Raw genomic sequence first — 20,053 nt, forward strand, 5'->3', positions numbered from 1 at the left:
AACATGTCGATGGAGGATGGATAGCTCCAGGGCTCTCAAATTTGGAACAGACTTCAGATTGGGATTTTGGTGGAGAGGATGGGGGTGGGGTGGGAGTTTGGTTGGTGTGGGGATGGGGGTCTGATCTGATAAATGACACATAAAATCATACAAACACAAATATTTATTTAATTCTGAATTTCTTAGTGCAGGGGTGTGTGTGTGAGAAAGACTGGGGTGCCGATAAGGGGGGGTAAACATGACAAATTCATGGGGGCCCAGTGGATACAGAAGTAGTGTAAATTTCATGTAAGATCGACTGTAGAAGAGAGGTGAAGAAGTCGGGAGGCGAACGTTGAATGTATGTTAAGTTTCGTTTTTTTATGGCATTGTAAGTGATGCTGTTTCTTGAGCACAGCCCCACGTATAAATGGGGCCTGTGATTGGTAGCGGCGCCCCTAAAGAAAGAGATAGTGTTGTTGTTTATTGTACTGCGATGAGATGAATGTGACAGCTGTCCTCTTCTGTAACGTTGTTGTAGCGGGGATATCTAAATCTTACCCGGATACAGCAATGCTATTTTTTGATTGGCTGTTCAGTAGCTATAAGGTGGGATCAAGCGGTAACACGTGGACACATGTGGTGTTCAACAGTTTCTGTCATGTAAGCAGAGGAACTTATATGCATGCATTATACATGTTTGAGTAGGTATTTATAAGCACTTTAACATTATTTATAACAGAATTTGGGGAGATCAAAGTTCTAGGTGAAAAATGTCAAATTACTGCTCGGTAACACATGGACTTGAAACGGACATCAATTTTTTAACCTTTACGCAAACATTCAAAACATGCAGTTCTCGACAGAAATTGATATCAAGTAGGACAAAACCTTTTAGATATTATCTTCAACTATGCTGAAAATAAATTTTGGAATAAAATATTGAAAAGTATCTGTTTTATTGACATGAGAATGTGGTAACACATGGACAGGCTGCCATGTTAACACATGGACGACTCTTTACCATCGTATGCATCACCCAAAATGTAGACTTATTTTTTTAAACAACAAGCCCGATAGAATCACAAAGCTTTATTTAATGTATTTAATACTAAAATGTGGACAGGGCATTTTAAACAACTCAGAAATGTTCAAACTCATAAATATCAATAATATTCACAAAATAATGAAAATCTAATACTTGAAATGTAACAATCATTTATATAATCAATAGACTGAATACATTTTCACATTTTTTAAATATGATTTTTAGCGTCAAATTCGAGCTATAACTATGATGTAAAAAGTACAACTGATAAAATCGGTTGTAACTTTTTTTCTATGAGTGGCATTTTAAAAAGGATAACGATTCCTTAAAACAGAGATCTTTATTTAAAAAATGAGCCCACTTGATAAATGACATGTGCAAGTGTTCACTTTCACTTGATTGGACCCTATATTCTTTTTATTTGTTTAGCTGGTACATGGCAGGTGCCTTCTGAAGTCTTCAGGGCTTACCATGTCATTGCTGATCACAGGGATCATGCTAACTAGCTTCTGTAAAGCAGGGTTAGGGTTAGTAATGAGCATATGTTTATGTGGCCAGTGCACTGTCTTCTGCCGTCTTCACCCATGGGCTGAACACCAACAGGAAATAGAACTTTACAGACGCATTTTTGATTCCTTAAGGTCTCACGGTCTTGCTGTTTTTTCTTTTTTTCATTTGAGCAATTATGGGTGAAAAGTGTGTTGTAACACAAGCACAACTGAGCATGTACCAAGTAAAATATTACTAATGCCTTACACTACTGCGTTACAGCTAAAAGTAATCTGTTACTGTAATGCATTACTTTTGCAACTTATTACTCCCAACACTGTTTATAATCCAGTGAAAAGCATCTTGTCCTCATGTGTTGGTCGTTACCCATCCAGACCGTGCACATGCCTATTTCACAAAACATTAAATAACTGTTGAACCATTTACAATCAAGGCGACCTTTACATCGTGAACCGTGAGATTCTCGTCTTTCTAAGGCAACGGTGCCTTTACAACAATCTGGGCTGATTTACGGTGTGTGCAGTCATGTGACGCGGGACAGAAGTGTGCTGACTCACTGGAGTGGAAATTTTTTAGTGGTTGGTTGGAGTATCATGTTTACGAGATTCATACAAGTGTGTGTCTTCAGTGTTTGCAGGAAGTAATAAGAGTTTTAACATCTGTGGAGGGGCTGATAATTTTTTCTTTATTGTTATAAGACAAATCGTATATGTTTTTGCACATTTTTAGCATGATGATAGGTCTGTAATGCTCATGTGCACAAGTCACTGAGCTATACTTCACTTCACATTCAAATGCATGATTTTACATTGGAAAGTTGTATTTTGACTTGAAATTTCTCAATGTAAAAGGCAAAAGTATTGTGACCGGTAACTTTACAGTGCATCAGGTGGAATTTCTAGCTACCCCTGAGTATTATTATGTAAATCACTTAATACCGACTTAACCCATAAAGACTCAACGCTACTTTTTTCTCTCTCTTTAACTTACCTTCAGTGATTTATTACCATTTATTATAATATTATCCTCTGTATTTAGTGTTTTTTCATTTTAAATTTGGTATTTTCTAATATTCATTCTGCTGATCATGTTTTATTCATATATATGTGTGTGTGTGTGTGTGTGTGTGTGTGTGTGTGTGTGTGTGTGTGTGTGTATAACCCCTCCTTTAGCCCATGTGTTTGTTAGAATAGAATAGAATAGAATAGAATAGAATAGAATAGAATAGAATAGAATAGAATGTCTTTGTTGTCATTATACAGGTACAATGAAATTTTTTTAAAAAAAAAGTGCAATAGTCCTAGGTGCCATAAAAAAGTATAAATAGTGTATATAAAATGTCATGCGTCTACGTCTACATTACTGGACTAATTGCCAAATGCTTCCCCTCTGAGTGAAAACATTTAAAAGGAGGCTCTGTAACCTCATCGCTGTTCAGATTGCATAGGATTTTCCGACTGAAAACCTTAGTCTGTTCCCTCTCTGAAGTATTATTTGTGCTAGCTGCAGGGCTTAATATATTAAAAGAAGAAGAGAAAGGACTCACTTAAGCGCTGGATTGTTTGGTCTGAATGGGAAACGTCGGTAAATTAACCTAACATGGATGGCTCAGACAGTGCACGTGGACGTACTGATGTGCAATCTGTGTAATCTCAGAGCACAAGGGGCAGTGTAATGCTAGACGTACTTAGTGGGAAGTGTTCAAAGTGGCTCTTGTTCTTGCTCAGATGCAGACACAGATTCATACCTGTGTCTCTTGCGTCCTCTGTGGCGTTTCACAGCTTTCGGTTTGTCTGCTGAGCTGCTTTCGCTGACGTCCCCATCCTCAGCGGCTGAGAGATGCTTCAGAGGCACAGTGAGATAGAAGAGAGGAGACAATCACATTAAGGCTCATTTTACTCCCTCTGACCAAGACCAGAGGTTGGGATTTCAATGTGAGACTCTGTGTGCTTCTTTAAATCCCTGTGTGGCCGTTTGGTGCATCTCCCAAAATGAGCACAAGTAACCCTGTGCGTGATGCCTCGGTCGCACTCTCGCAGTCGGACCGGGACAAATTAACACGACATCGTTGGGGGAACAACGCACAGCCATATGCACGAGGAGCCCCTTGGAATAAGTCTTGGAGAGTGACACAGCAGCTGCTGTCAGCGCAGCAGTGAGGCTGTCAATGCTACAACACAACATGCTGTTCAGATCCATGGGTGAAGCCTCTTGACATCAAAGGTGGCACACAAAAGGATCCGTGTTTCCTTTTACTGTTGTCTGCACCTGTCAAAATGGTGCATTTGTTTTTTCTTTTTTTTTCTTTTCTTTATTGTTGTTATTTCATGTTCTCCTCCTGCAACTGCACAGCTTTGTAGCACAACAGAGACCCCTGGTGGATGAAGGGAGAACAGCAAAAGACATATGTGTGTGTTGAAATATGTGTGTGTGTGGTCCAGGACAGATCCTCAAAACACATCCTCTCTCATATTCACTCACACACCTTATCTCTTGGCTGTGGACATTGTTTTTGTTGAGCTGTGAGACAAAATGCAAAACCGTCCTCCAACTCTGGGTTTCTTTTTTTTTTTTTTTTTTGAGTCTCCAAACCAGATTTTCTCTGTTAACGCTTTAGCTATCATCTGTGTACGCTAGCCTGCACTAGAGGGCCAAATTAGAGCGAGCCTGGGTAAAATAAAATCCCTATTATCTTTGAACTAGCAAGTACCCAATTATACGCCATGGTTATCTCCCATCTCGCAGACTTCTGAGTCCTCGCCACGGGGCCAAGGAGCCCTAATGAAGAGATGCTGAATCACCTTTTTGCTTTCCTGGACACACCACTGGTGGAGCTTCATTGATCATGAACAGCTTTGTTTTCTAGATCAGAGTCATCCTCAGGCTTTGATGATGGTGGTTCTTTTTATCCCACCCACGCCCCCACTCTCTTTTCGTGGTCACAGTACTGGGCCACACACTCATGGACGCGTCATTGGCTGCGGCATGCATGCGATAAGTGTGTGGAAGAAGAATGAGAGGTCTCTAATCCATGGCAGGGAGAGAAAACGGGTTTAAAAGGGGTTTATCTGTTTGCAGTCACAGTGGATGTGTGTTCGAAATGAGCTGAGCAGGGAGAGGGACTCCTGCGGGGAGCGGCGGCAGGGGGTTGGTCTGTTGATATGTGTTTCCTTACTGTTCTGTTCGCCATGTCCTGATCAGCCCAGGAGGCCGATCTGCACATCACACTGCTTTTGAGTTCAGAAGGAGCACCCAAGATGTACTGTAGCGTATCCCTTCGTTTTTTTTTTATTTTTTGTATTTATTTTTTCTGATCCCATTTGCATTTGCTTACTAGAATTCCTTTGAATGTCTCGTTTTTTTACTTTTACTGCCATTATTCATTACAAATATGCTCCATACGAACGCTCCATTGAACCTTTTAAGATGTTTCAGCTCCATTTCTACCACTAATCGAGACTGCACAAGGTCTTAAAACTCAAGTTTGGATGGTTTTTTTTCACCAGGCTAAGTCAGAACCCGCTTAACATATTTTCAAGCTAAAGGTTTAATATCGTTGCTGTCAGGCAGAAACCTCTTATGTCCAGTAAACTGGAAAAATGATGTATAATCTAAATCAATGAATGGAGTTTTCAACTCTTTACATTGGTTAAATATTTCTAAAACCATCAGACTCGTTTGATGACAAAAATAAAAGACCACAAATGGACTTACGAGGTTTTTGCCCAATATTTAATGACATCTAGTGAGAGACTGACTATATTTATATTTTTTTTATTCACCCCCAAAGACCTAAACAGCCGCCAGCACCCAAAACTATCTACTGATTGGAAATGTTTAATAACTTTTCAACCACTAATCCTATCACTACATGTAAATAATTCAGGTAAAATAGTTTCTCAGTATTTTATCCTTATCTGATGTGACCCATTTGGACGTTCAGAGGCTCTGTAGTGAACATGGAAACACCATCATGTTTTGTAACACTGACTCACCAGTAAAACCCATGTAATTTCATTTACAGTTAATTATATATTTTGCTGAAAAACTCACCTTTGTGCTTCAGATGAATAAGACGACTACTGAATTTACTTTGAGCGTTTATGAACATCTACATGGTAAATTCTAAATGATTAACGTGTTGTGGAAAAATGGGCAAATGGACTCACTCACAGCATATTTTCAAACCTTTTTAGAGTCAAAATTAGAGAAGAAGTCCAGGTGAACCATGTTAGGGTTTAAAGTGTTAAGGTTTTTGAGAATTCAGGGTTATTTATTTATTTATGTAACCAGGCTGTCCCATTAGAGTAAATCTATTTTTTTGAGGGAGATAGCCAAGAAGGCACACTAGTCAAAATCTATACAAAATTCAATGCACAAACATGACCCAAATGTACAGAAAATCTTGGTTGTTGGTGCTGGAAAACTTGTTAAATTAACATCAGCTGATATTATTTTCCACAAGAGAGAAGCTAACGGTAATAGGTAATAATGTTGCTTTTGACTCATTAGTTTATTACCTTTTACTGATGCTTTGGCGAGTGATAAAACTCCTTTTGTGGCTTGTTTGGTGGGTTTACAGAATGTGACATGGACAATATACACATTACATATAGAGTAAAATAGTAGTTATTCTAACTTTAGCTCCATAAGTGTCCATAGCATTGCATAATGGACCATCAGAAAGTTCCTCATATATATTGACTGGTATAATTTTGACATTCCAAAATATGTCCCTGCCATACATATGCAAATCTATACTCCTTATGCATAGTTTTGTATGCAGTTAAGATATCCACATAAATAACTGCATCATCTGCATAGAGTTGGAACGTAGCATCTGAGTTTACAGTATTTGTGCAGATTTTTTGACACTTACCTGTTTTTAAAAACAGGCAATATACTTGTGTTTTCTACCCTATACAGATGGTAAAGATAGCCGTTTTCATTCTTCATCTTCTACCCTTATGTGATTTCATTTATTAAATATAACCGCCACTCTAATATTGATTTGTGTTTTGTTTCCGACAGCAGCCTATATGTTATAAGTAGTTAAGTGTGACTTCCTTGGTTGAATTTGCAAGTAGTTTCTGTATGAAAAACCATCATGCAGTCTTTATTTAAGTCTATAACCTTGCCTGTACTTTGTTGAAGCTCTTAAACAGTGCTGACTAAATTAAATATGGGAACAATCAAGCCATGGCGCTGCAGAATTGACCCCTGCTAGCAGTGTATAAACACCCTGTATTTACTCATCACATATACTCTGAGCACTGTGTGTTACAAATAGCATCAATGTAGTTTCCGGAATGCTGTTATATAATGAAGGTTAATCACAGACTCAGAGTCAGAAGAGCAAACAGCATCCCCTCGTTTCCACGCTGAATTAATATGCTTTGTTAGAACCACTGCATAGTCTGAATAGAAGAACAAGAAGTCACAATGAAGTCAGGTTTTCACAGAGAATAGCAGATATCTCGCTATGTATCTCTTTGTCATTAAAGCCCTGAAGTTCTTTTATGTTTTTACATTTTGTAACAGAACGCTGTGATCGAAATTGAAAAGTAGACGAGTGTAGGAGCTTTTAGAAAGATAGAGCAGTGTTGAGATGTTTCTGTGACAGAGGGTTCAACCCGGTGTTTTCAAGTTTAAGAGGTCTTCAGGGAATTGAAAAACGGTCCAGGGTGGTTTCAGATGGCACTGCTGAAGAGCCAGAGATGGTTCAAGGAGACTTTTATGCTGTTGTTTGACAGATGGAAACTGGAGTGTAGAAAAAGAAAAGGTGATTGTGGTGCTTGGTGATATCAGATATCACTGGTTATCCACTATGTAAGGGGGCACAGGGGATAGTACAGTTTGTTAATGTGTGTGTTTTGTTTTTGTTTGTTTTTTTAAGGGAGGGGGGGGGTCTGTACTGTTCCATCTAACACTGGTTATTAAACAAATGCCACTAAGACCCTGCTGGAATAATCTAAAGAAAAGAAATGATTTTTTTTAGTGTTGTTTTGACTGGTTTTTGTTTGTTTTTTTCATATTTTGCACAATTTTTAGACTTGCAAAAAGGATGAGTTGGCTTATTCTTTATTTACTACTCTGATCTCCTCGGAGCATCTAGCAGGGAGCTATCCAAGTTTGTGTATTTATGCATTTTCAAGAGTTTGGGAAGGGTGATTCTCCCAAAAACCAGTCTACCATAATTGGTCAAGACCCAAAACAACCCCATATTCCTTTGGACTAGTCTGAAACTGGAAAAAGAAAAAAAAAAAAAAAAAAAAAAAAAAAGATATTGACAAGAGACTTAAAACTTGAAGAAAAAGTTTCAGTTGAAGCAAAATAACTACGTGCACCTAAGTAACATTTTACAGTTTTTACTAGGAAATGTTGAGCTCTAATAATACTGCCAAATGTAATGTTCAGATTCTGATTTAAGGGTGAAGACATCATTTTAAAGCATTTAAACATTTGATGTTATGTAGAATTTAGGCTGGACCGTGTTGTGATTCAGGACAGTTGTTGATGTAAATGCCTTTTAAAGTCAGACTCACTTTATAGGCAATGGGTCTGTTATATATGCTGCCTTCAAGTACTATGAGAATTACAGGATGTACTAGTTACAAACTTGAAAATTGCACATGAACGCCCCCTCATGTATTTTCCACTGGAGAACTGGAAACATTTTTAATACACGAGCTGCCAAGATGAAAAAAAGCTGTAACCTTTTCAACATGGCAGATAAACAATGCTTTTATTAATGTGCTGCCGTTAGATAGCAATTTTGCACATGTACAGCATACGCAATTTGAAGAAAATGTACAAAAAATGCTAAAGCAGGTGAATTAACACATCCAAAACGGTCATGATTACTTGTGTGAAAGCACTTGAACACGACGCGCCCCTAATTTCGAATTCACAAAAGGGAAGTGCATCTTTCCGATAGCACATGAAGGCAGCATTAGTTCAATTACTTAGGGTGTGTCGCTGGCCCTTTAAGAAAAGCAGGTAAAACGCGATGGATCCATGTGGCCAATGGCATGTCCGCACGCGCATCGGAGCAGCACAGCTAAGCTAACGTTGTGGACTTTTTTTTTCTTTTTCCAACTTTATTAATCAAAATCTGGTTATACATTCAATCACTTTCATAGAAAAATACTTATTTTTTTCCAGACTGAGCAACAATATCAAACTTAAGTGAACAATATTAGTAAAGAATATCATAAAATAAAATAAAATAAATTAAAATAAAATAAATATCAAAATAAAGTCAGAGGTCTAATCAGGAATCAGTACATTCAAATTTTTATAAACAATCAAGGCTCGTTTGTTTTTCACATGTCTCTGTCTTTTTGAAGTTTATTTCATTTTTGTAAATTAAGAACAATGGGGGGGTCTTCACAACTCTACATTTGTGTATAAATTGTTTGGCCATAATAACCAAAGTGTTGTACATAATTTCTCTTTTTCTGTTTTCCATTATAACTCCAAATTTAATGTCTTTGTATTCCAGTTTGGGCAACTGAGTGTCTTTCTCAGATGTCCATTCTTGAAATGCCGTCCAAAATGTCCTGGTGTATGGGAGCTGAAGTCATGGACATATACCAGTTAGCTAAGTGTCTCTAAGTTATGTTTTAGTTAATAACGGCATTCCCTGTAGTGGAAGAGGTTATATCTACCAGTAAGCATTAAAAGAACTGTTGGAAAAGTGGCAAGACGTTTCTGATTTTGTTGAAAAAAAAAATCATCCAGACAAATTAAGTTCAGGTCATTCAGCTGCTTTATTTAATGACAACGGCGCATTAATGAATAATGGAACGACCTGCAGCTGCGGACAGTGATGAAAGTGAGGCCGGAAAGAACAAATTAAGTGAAGAGAGACAGAGAAAATACCAGAAATAAGTCTAGCTGACATTTTCATCCTCCTCCAGTGTCTTCCTCACACACAGATCTGCTCATCTTACAGGTAAATAAGTAAATAAAACCAGTTTATCTGTTTTTGTAATTGTTATATTCTTTCTAATTGTACTTTTTTGCACTTTAAAATCACTTTTAAAAAGGATTGTTGGGTGGTTTTTGGAAAATGGAACAGATTAATAAGATTTAAAATCATTAAAATGGGGAAAATTGATTCACAAAATGAGCATGATCATGGAGGTGTATTTAAAATAAAATGACACTTTGGCTGATAGCTGATGTCAATACCCATGTTGTTTTTTTATGTTTATTTATTTCTGTTGTTATTTATCCCCTATATTAACAAATAAATCTCCATTAAGGTATATATAGAGTTAAGTCTGTCTGTCCTTTAGCGTGTTATCTTTGAATGAACATAGGTTCAGGCGTGAATATGTATTAAAAACCTTCAGTATTACCAGAAGAGAGAAATATCTGTAATAACTATTGTTGAAAATATGCCTTAAATGCTGATACCAATATTGGCTGGTATCAACAAATATGTATCGATACCGATGTCTGACTTAAAACATATTTTTTCTCTTTGGCTTTTAACTCAGTGTGAGTTTTATTGCATAATTACTTGTTTTTTTTGTCTTTACAACACTTTGGCCAACTGCATTGTTTTTAAAGTGCATTGTAAATAAGGTTGAGTTGAGATAAGATGTCTGACGGATATACTAGTATATCGCTGTATTCGTAATACTCCAACCATAAATTAAAAGACATCTGCTTTGTTCCATCCTCCCTCAGCAGAAGAATATGACATGAACTTTATCAAATCAACAGAAATGGGAAGTCCTACATGCACTAGACACCAGTGTGTACATGTTTGTTATTACATTACAACACAGATTATCCTGGTCGTGCTGCTAAGTGTAATGTTTTTTTAAAGGTTTCATTTATGGCAAATGTGAAGAAAGGTTCATCCACTGATGATTTTCTTATTTTCTGATGGTGAACGTATTATAAGGCATTTAAAAAACTTTGAATTTGCTTGAGTTTCTTGTACATTCAGCCTTGAAAAACATCATTTAAGTCCCCTTTTTTTGCTTCTGCAGCAGCAAAACTATAGAACACCACCTACAATTAGCATAAAAAAGGAGTTTGCTAACATCAACTAAGAACCAGCTCCCACAACAACACAAACTCATCTGCACATCTTCGACTTTGTACCTTTTAATTTCCATAATTTGTTTGCTGCTCACACCAGACATGCTGCGCACTAGACAAATATGATAAACTTTTGTTTGAGTCTTAATATCCTGTCTGTTGTCTCCCGCAGGAAGTCCTGTCAACCTGACATGCAGAGCGTTCTTCGGCTACAGCGGAGACGTGAGTCCACTTATCTACTGGATGAAAGGGGACAAGTACATCGAGGATCTGGACGATGAGCGGGTTCAAGAGAGTGACCTCAAGTAAGTAACAATAAATGATTTGAGTTAAACACAGTTAATCACTCCGGTGCAGCATTTTGCACTTTACAGCATTCAAATTACTGTAACTCCTGAACCATTTGCACTATCCACATAATTCAAACGGCATCAGATAGCAGAGATCCTGAGCTTTCCGACACTATATAACACTTTATGGCAGTAGTGTGGGACTCTATTAGAAGTAGAAAGGAACCGTTTAAGAGACTAAAAAATGCCTGAAAATGATAAAAAAAATAGGAAGCCATAATATGGATACTGAATGTTATAGACCGAAAAGCATGTTTGAACAGATGTAAAATAGCTGAAAGTTTATTTCTGCAACCTCAAAAAGTTTCAATATGGACATTTACTGTTGTTTCTGGTAATAAATAGGCGAAAAACTTCAATTCCATTTTTTTTATTCTTTCTAACACACTGTGCTAAGCATTTATTATGTATAATAATTATAATTAGTCGCCAGATATGGAAAGTTAAGCTCCTCCTTAAACCAAGGGTGCAATAGAATCGGCAAAAAATACATTTTCTGACACTTTCATCGCAAAGAAAACATGAGGACACCTCGGTAGACTGTTATAATGGCAGTCTTGAAAGGGTTAAGATCATTAATAGCGGAATTTGAAGCCGCAATTAGCTAGAAAAATCCACAAATTAAGACAAATAAATCCTGTGAATGTAAATAAATAAAATGTGCAAAGTTACGTATGTTAGTTCTAATATATTCAAAAACCCTGGAGTTGAGCCGAAAAACACCTATTTAATCCCACTAAATCTCAATGGCCGCACAACAGGAAAAAACATTAACGTTAAAAGAAACCTTTCACTGCCTCGCGATCATTTAAATTATAGTCATGAATGTTTTAAGTCTCTATTTAATAATGCACACACCTATGCATTCTTTATCATGTACAATATATATATGCATAGTTCAGACATCGCTGTCTCGGTGATCGGTTAGCCTCGCATCAGTGACTACTTTGCATTCATGTGTAAGTGGAAGAATAGCAGAACAGCGCAGCAGACAGAGAATCCAGTTAAATGTCTGTGTTTGCTGCCTTTTCCATTATGGTCACCTCCATCCTTTAGCCAACAGTTATAATGGAAACACAGGTCTATTAATAATCAGGTGAAAATCCAATGACCAGACACACACATGTGGTAACTGCTTGACCATCCGGCGCCGCGATCTGATCGGGTGGCAGGAAGCTGCTTTTTGGAAGAAGAGAGGATGCATAAAATCTGTTCAGTGTGTGAGATTTAGGAGATTTAGGAAGACTGTAATTGCAGTAACACAATGTAATATATTCACGGTTATGTTTTTAAGAGTGTAGAACCACTTGAAAATATTAACGCCTTTGTTTTCGTCACCTTTTATACCTACGGAGGGAGTTTGTGGTCGTCAAAGAGTGATGTTTTGTTGCCAAGTTTCTACAGTAACTCAGAACAAACTTATTTTTTCTATTTCATTGCAAACTGTAAATTAAATAACTGTCACCTACTGTGTTGCTGAGTGTGGACTGATGTTAATATTTTCTTGGGGCTTGTGCAAACTAGTCTTAGAAGGTTATCAGCAGCCACATGGTGTGACATGGATCTACTAAACATGTATACAGTGGAAGTGGATTGCAGTGATAACGTTGACAGAGTCTTGGTAATTGCACATGAATCAAAGTGTGTCATCAGCCTGGGCTGCTATAGTTGTGTACAGTGAAGCTAAGTCACAATAGTACGACTGCAAAAGTGACATTTATTTCTGGGTGCATCTGTGAAACTGGTTCCTAAAAACAGACATGGGGGCTAAAAATTCCAACCAAATATAGACTAATGTTATGAAGCAAGTTTGGAAGCACTTGGGGTGTATTTTAAAAATAATATTTACTGAGATAAAAGAGAAACTATTTTTCAGATGAAACATTTTTATATTATTTTTATATAAAAATCTGCATGTAACACAGTGAAAAGGACACAAAAATTAGGCACTACTTTTTTTTTTTTTCCCAAATATCTTTTTATTCTCTCACAGGTACATTTTGGGGATCAAACTAATTATGCAAGGCAGAGTGTTTCACAAAAATGACCACTGTTGCAAAATCACTCATGATTCATATGTGTTTAACTGGGCAGGTTCAGCATGTAACACAATGGGACACGATGTGTTATGCTCAAAACCTGGAATGAGACTGAGATTCATGAAAAACCCACATGTCTGGTTTAGAAAAACCACTAGGATCATCAAATTTAACACAGTGTCTTTAATTATAGTGCTATATAAGACCATTTCAAGCCATGTTTTCCGGATCAAATGCACTTACACCTAGGTTGCTTTTCATGTCCCAATTTTGGTCCTATTTTTGGCCCCAATATTTTATTAAAAATGTATTTATTTCAGGATGGCTCAGAGCAAAAGTATGATTTTTTTTTGCATTTATCTGAGGTCATTATTAGGTACATCCTGAGGGAAATATGTCTAAATTTGTCTTTTATTTTCAGATCTAAAAAGCTGGCGAAGTGTCAGATACCAAAATGAAACCAGTTTCATAGAAGCACCCATATAGAAAAAAAACACAATTAGGACAGGAGTTTCTTTCCAAACAGGGTTCTGGGATACAAAACAATGACACGTCATAATAAAGTTTTATATTGGGATAAATATTATATTACATTGGTTAGTTTTGTTTACATTGCTGTCTTTGCTTCCAAAATGCCTCAGAGATGGTTTTTACTCAATTTATCTCAATATTGATTTTTTTTTTTTCTTTTTTTTAACAATGACAGATTTTAATGTTCTACTTCTAAATTTCTAAAATATTTTTCCGTGTACTGACTGTAAATAATAATATTCGACCACAACTAACCTCCTACTTTCACATTTCACTTAGGAAGAAACCCATTAAACTTGAAGGAAATATTGATAATTCTATGTCAAATCAGCATGAACAGGACATCTTGTAGCCGTGATGTGTCCCAATATTTTTGTCATATTGTGTATAAACAAAATCAATGTTGAGAGAAATAAAATAAAAAGCATCTCTGAGGCATTTTTGAAGCAAGGATAACAATTTAAATCAAACTAACCAATGCAATGATATTTGTCCCAATATAAAATTATATTATGACATTTGCCTGTTTGAAAAGAAACATCTGAATTCAATGTATCCCAATACTTTTGTCCATATAGTGTTGGAGCATTATTTTTCATCCGCGACCAAAGACCTGACTATGTTAACCCAAAAAGGCCAGGACATAGGCCATTGAACACTATTATTTTCCAGAACTGGGTATTTAGTTTGTTACATTGTGCAACTTTGACACTAGACGTCATGAAGTACTCCACTAAATATTAAATCACACGTCGATTGATTTCGCAGTGATTTCAAAGAAGCTTTGTCTCAGTAAGAATGGAGTTTTCATTTCCAGTTCACATGGCAACGCTTGCACTATTATCTTAAAATAGTCGGTCAGACACATGCAGACTATACTGCAAGAATATCAACCCAGCTGAACACAAACAGGAGATTTTTTTTTTCCTCTACCACCATCATAAAAAGACAGAACGAGGGACTGTCCTTTGGAAGAATGCCCTTCATCTGTCCACTGGAGTAGTTCACACACTATCAAAAAGCGCTGAAGGTTTTGACGTCACTTGATGCTTTGTCACATTGAATTGGCAAAAGTCGGTATGTATTTCAATAAGGTAAAAGTTGCCCTAACAATGAGGGATGTTTTGACACAAGTTGAATGGAACCAGAACATTAAGGCAGGAAGAGTTTGAGACATGCCAAGTACAAAACATCTGCCTCTTTAGTTGGGAGAAAGGTTGTTTTTTTTCCTTTTTCTTTTTTTCTTTGGAAATGTTCGTCAGAATTTTCTTTAAGTGCGTTGGCGCTACATGGGTTCCAGCATGTTCCCTAAGTTTTGTCGAAGGCTTAAGTGCACAGGTGAGGGGGGGAAAAAAACATAATTTTCCACAAAAACTCCACAATTTCAAAACATTATTACTGTATGTGTCTGCATAAAATTGAAAAAGCTACAACTTCCTGAAAACTTAGAAATAATACTTGTTTGATAGTGAATAGGAGTTATTTTTGCTGAAATGCTGTGGGTTTTGCACATAAGACCTTGTAATAGGAGGGACTTTCATGCTAATCTTGTAATAGTGTTTATATTTCTTATGTATTATAACTGATAAATGCATGTGTTGACATTATAGCTGTTAAAATAACACAATTAATGCGGCTTTTGACTTAATTGCGATTTAGTGCTTTCTTTGTTTTGCTTGTTAAATAATATCATTATGGACCATTATGTAGATTAGCAGGCCATACCCTTTGTGATCTCCAATGACATAACATACACACAATAGTAGCATCTGTTTTTACGATAATATTGATGTTAAGTCATCCTCGAATGACCCCGTATGTACCGGGATAATCAAACCTCCTTAGAAATTAAAGGCTGTCATTCTGTTACTGATGTAGATGTCAGTGTCAGTACATTTTCAAAGGTTAGCAGAACCACCTGTGATCACAAACACAAGCAGAGAAAAGCATTTACTATTGATTAAATTATAACAGGCTCCAACCAGTTGATAATATTAATAAACGCTCTGAGAGGCAACCTGCTTGGAAGTGTGGCACTTCAAAAATCAGCATAAAGTAACTTCATGGCGTGTATTTGTACAGCAGTGCAGTCACATTTTCCCACGTTGCTGTGAAATGCAAACACAAAATCAATCTTTCTTTAAGTTTTATCAGTGAAGGGACGTGTTAAATTTAGAACACAAAAATACAATATTACCTGCCCTGCTAATTACATTTCCCTATTAATACATAAAAACATCCACTTTTAACATATTTTTCTTTGTTTTTACGTGAGATGGTCAGTTTCATTTGTCTAGGTTTTAAGATGCCCCTTTTTTCTTTTCTTTTTTTTTTTTTTGCTTTTAGGCCCTTTTTTATTGCTCAGATTTGATGATTTATGTGTTTTTCAGCTCTTAGCAGTAGTTTTTGGCCTGTAGCAGGTTCCATTATGAACTGATTTCACATACAGCAGGTTGACCACTAGGGGTGTGTGAATCTGGCAATACGATACAAATCACAATACTAGGATCACGATACAATATATCACGATATATTATGATACTGTTAAAAAGTCAATTTTTTGTTTCTTTCTTTTTTTTAAGGATAATTTCCTTGAAGAACTGAATTACACCAGAAATATGCACAAATACTGAACACATTTTTATTTGATCAGAACAGGATCTAATGCTATATCACAAAATTTTCCTGTGTTAAAACTTAAATTGTGTTTTACAGACATTACAGTTTAAGATCCTGCTCAAATGTTTATATTCTATTAGTTCATAACATTATTTTTGTGCAGAGGAAATAACATTACTTAATAAAAGAGTGTTAAATAATAATAAAGAGAATATAAACAAAAAGAAAAACAAAAATGTACCTCCACAATATCTGCATTTGAATAAATACCTAAAAATATCGATACAGTACTTTATAATATCGATACAGTAATGCACAATGAAATATTGCGATGTATTGCAGAACCAATATTTTCTTACACCTCTATACCACTGAAGTCAGTGTTGATACTTTGATTAGATTGGATGAAACTTTATTGATCCCATGACAGGGAAATTCACTGTTCAAGGTAACAAAAAGAAAATGTGCATGCTATATACATATTTACGTAAGAAAGAGGATTGCATTATGTCAGAAAGAACAGTATTTATAAGCTGATGTTCACCAGAAGCTTGTAAATTTGCAAACTTTTTGTCAAGCAGTGGCTGCTGTTTATGTACAATGATGAGTGGATTCCAGGAGTAGTGGGATGGTGATGTAAACAGCTTAAATGACACAGATTTAACCAAAAAATTACAAATGCAAAATCTACTTTTATATAGGCTGCTCTGACATGTGGGCTGAAATATCTGGCTGTGGTTATTTTGCTTGTTTAGTACATATTTTAACACCTCCTTTGCATTTTACATTTTGCACTTGTCTTGTATTTTATATAATATTTTGTTTATGTATTTTTTTGACTGCAACCTTGTTAACTGTGCCAGGACATTCTTGTACACAAGATTTTTAACTTCATGGAGTCTGTCTTGGGTAAATAAAGGTTAAGAGGGAAAAAACTTTCATGTGCAGCTCCCACTAGTGCATGAGAGCTGACATAAAACTCATGTAAAGTCTGATATGACAGTTCAGATTTAGGTCTTGCTGCAAATGACACTGGATTTAACGACTGAATTCGACATGAAAAAGATCAGCTTTCACTTGAAATGTACTGTTCTCTCTCAAGTCGAGTAAAAAAAAAAAAAAAAAAATCAGATTTTGGCAACTTTTTCCTACAGTCTGAGCAATTATTGTTTCTAGTTTGACTTTACTTTAAATCTTAGGCGAGGCAAATTTATTTATATAGCACCGTTCATACACAAGGCAGTTCAAAGTGTTTTCCAAAGGCATAGAAACACATAAAATTAGAGAGGACAATAGCAGAATAAAACATTAAACAAAAGGAAAGTGCAGAAAAGATGCTCCACCACCGCCCCTGGGGTTAATTCGCGACTAAACTTTACTTAAATTTTTGATTATTACCAGAATAAATAGCAACAAACCAGTCAGAATGACATTGAACACAACTGTCACCCACACTTAGAGCCTGTTTCTTGGTGGTTTCTATTGATTCGCTAACATAGACATAGGTTAGGTGATCTGCTACACCATAGTCTTTTGACAGACCAAACATGTGATTAGAAAATCCCTGTTGTAGACAAATGCCGTCCAATGAAAAGGTTAACCGTAAGCAGCATGACAAGACTAGGAGGAGAGTTAGCGGCCCAGTCAGTGACCTGGCATTTGGAGATGTCTCTATTAGCCTGCTAGCACGCTTGGTCCGGATCTCGGCACCACGCTCTGTTGTGAAGGACACCGGGCCAATTAGAGCCTACAGGATCAGACAGGGGGACGGGGGTGGGTGGTGGGGGGGTGGTGGTGGCGTCGGGTAGGTGATAAATTCTCGATGAGAGGGATAAAACTGAAGAGCGCTCACATGCTGTTGGAAACCCTACTCTGGTGATCATCGAATGAGGTAACAAGCCAAGAGATCAAACCTGAGACGCTTTGAAACGGAGTGTGTCTGCGTCAAGGAGCGAGGATCTGCATGCGTACAACAGGCGCCCACTGCGTGTGCACATCCAACTTATTTTGTGTGTATTTTTATTGTGCACCGTTGCCGTCTCCCACCGTGTGTTTTTATTTATTTCATTTTTTGTTCCCATTTGAATCCGCAGCACTTCAAACCCACTCCCTGACACCATTCCATGAGCTTTTAGCTTTGAAATGGAAATTAATCACACAGGAGTATTCCCCGTAGGGCTGCCTGTAATACATGAAATGGAGCTTTTGGCACTGTGTTTCACCAGTGAGATTCCAGGTTGATATGAAGTTTAGTGGCTGCAGAACCAAGCCTTTGTGGTCCTTAGAGGTGAGGCTCCAGCATGGAAACGCAGACATAAAGGCCGGGCTGCTGAAGTTTAACACTTCGACTATAAAATTTCACTTCGTAATGCTAATTAAAACGGTTATAGATATGTTCATGCAAACCAGAGTAGTTAAATGCTTCCACTTCCTGCTAGTAGTGCAGACTTCCTCTTATTTATTCAGAATTAGCGTCTTTTCACGGGAGGAAAAATGGCTTCCATATATTGTGTACCTACATAATCTGTTTGTAGTGTAGAGTTTTAGAGCCAGATCCTGCTTTTGGAGCTTCTAATTTGGTGCAAATGAGACACAAATATAGAACAGGAAGAAGTGGCCTCAAACCCCACTGCCAAACAAATATTACCATTGTGCACCTGGACATTTAGATCAGGGGTGTCCAAACTTTTTTTAAAGAGGGCCAGATCTGATAGCGTGGAGATTGCCAGGGGCCAGTGGTTCCTTTGGACATTTTTTAAACAGTAAAAATTACATATAAATGCGCTGTTCTACAGCAATTTTATTTTCATTGTCACAATATCATTTTTTTAAATGGCAGTGTAACCAAATCTACGCCACTCAGGTGTGAACAAATAAAAAAAAAAAAAAAACACTTTTGCCTTCCTTTCACATCTGGAGTCAGATAACATAGAACAAACTGTGTGGAGTATCTTAAACTTCCAAGTTGATAAAAATCTTAACCCCACATTCATTTTAAACATGACTTATATAAGTAATCATTACTCATATATTACTCAGTAATGCAAAGTCTGTTAACATTTCAGATGAAAACATATGACTCTTACTCTTGTCTTTCACAAAATCATTCAGAAAGTAATATTTGTGTCACATCTGTAAGTACATAACACCAGCAGTTATAGGCAACTAACCTGGAAACTTGGTAGCCTGCCTTGGTGGTGAATTCACTGAACTCACAGGTTCACATGAAGAGTCACTGTTGTGAGTTTAAAGCAGCTTGAATTTGCTTCACTTTTTCGGAACGCTCACTCCCTGCTAGCTTGTCGTATGCGTTAGCATGTTTTGTCTGCTCGTGTCTCTTTACATTGAATTCCTTAAACAAGGCAACAGTCTCTTGACAAATTAGGCAAACACAATCGCCTCGATTTTCAGTGAAAAAAAATTGTAATTCCCATCTCTACTGGAAGCGGCGGCCCTCACTGTCAACTTCCATTTTTTTATTTACATGCGCCATGGTTAGAAATTGGCGAAAAGGGTTCACGGTAAGGTCACAGAGCCAGATAGAGTTAGAGTGGTGCTGCCACCATGAGGTGAAAGGAGAAACTGCATTTTGAACCTTTTATGATTCATGTACTTGGCTCAACAGTCCAAGTGGGCCATAAAGAATACATTATAAAACCCAAGCTGTGGGCCGTATAAAATCTGGCCGCGGGCCGTGATTGGCCCCCGGGCCGGACTTTGGATATGCCTGATTTAGATGGATGGCAGTTAGGGAATATTCACAAATTTGGTACGAAATCAAGATGCTTTTACTGCAAATATAGCCTGGCCAGCCATCCGTTTTTCGCAAATGAGAAATCCGTCTGGAATCGCAAGGCTTGAATCCAAATATGAAGGCGGGACTAACAGGCGCAGAGTAAACCAGTCACAGATAAGAC

General features: G+C 37.1%; 1 protein-coding gene across 2 annotated transcripts in view; it reads left to right on the top strand.

The window, feature by feature from the left end:
- LOC115433144 (interleukin-1 receptor accessory protein-like 1) overlaps positions 1-20,053 on the top strand; it is a 610,367-nt gene that overhangs the window by 547,297 nt on the left and 43,017 nt on the right. For both annotated transcript variants that reach the window (XM_030154412.1, XM_030154420.1), the window contains exon 7: positions 10,770-10,902. In XM_030154412.1, coding sequence (XP_030010272.1) covers positions 10,770-10,902 — 133 coding nt within the window. The remainder of the gene's footprint in view (positions 1-10,769; positions 10,903-20,053) is intronic.

This window comes from Sphaeramia orbicularis, chromosome 2, assembly GCF_902148855.1.
Source record: "Sphaeramia orbicularis chromosome 2, fSphaOr1.1, whole genome shotgun sequence".
NCBI lineage: Eukaryota > Metazoa > Chordata > Actinopteri > Kurtiformes > Apogonidae > Sphaeramia > Sphaeramia orbicularis.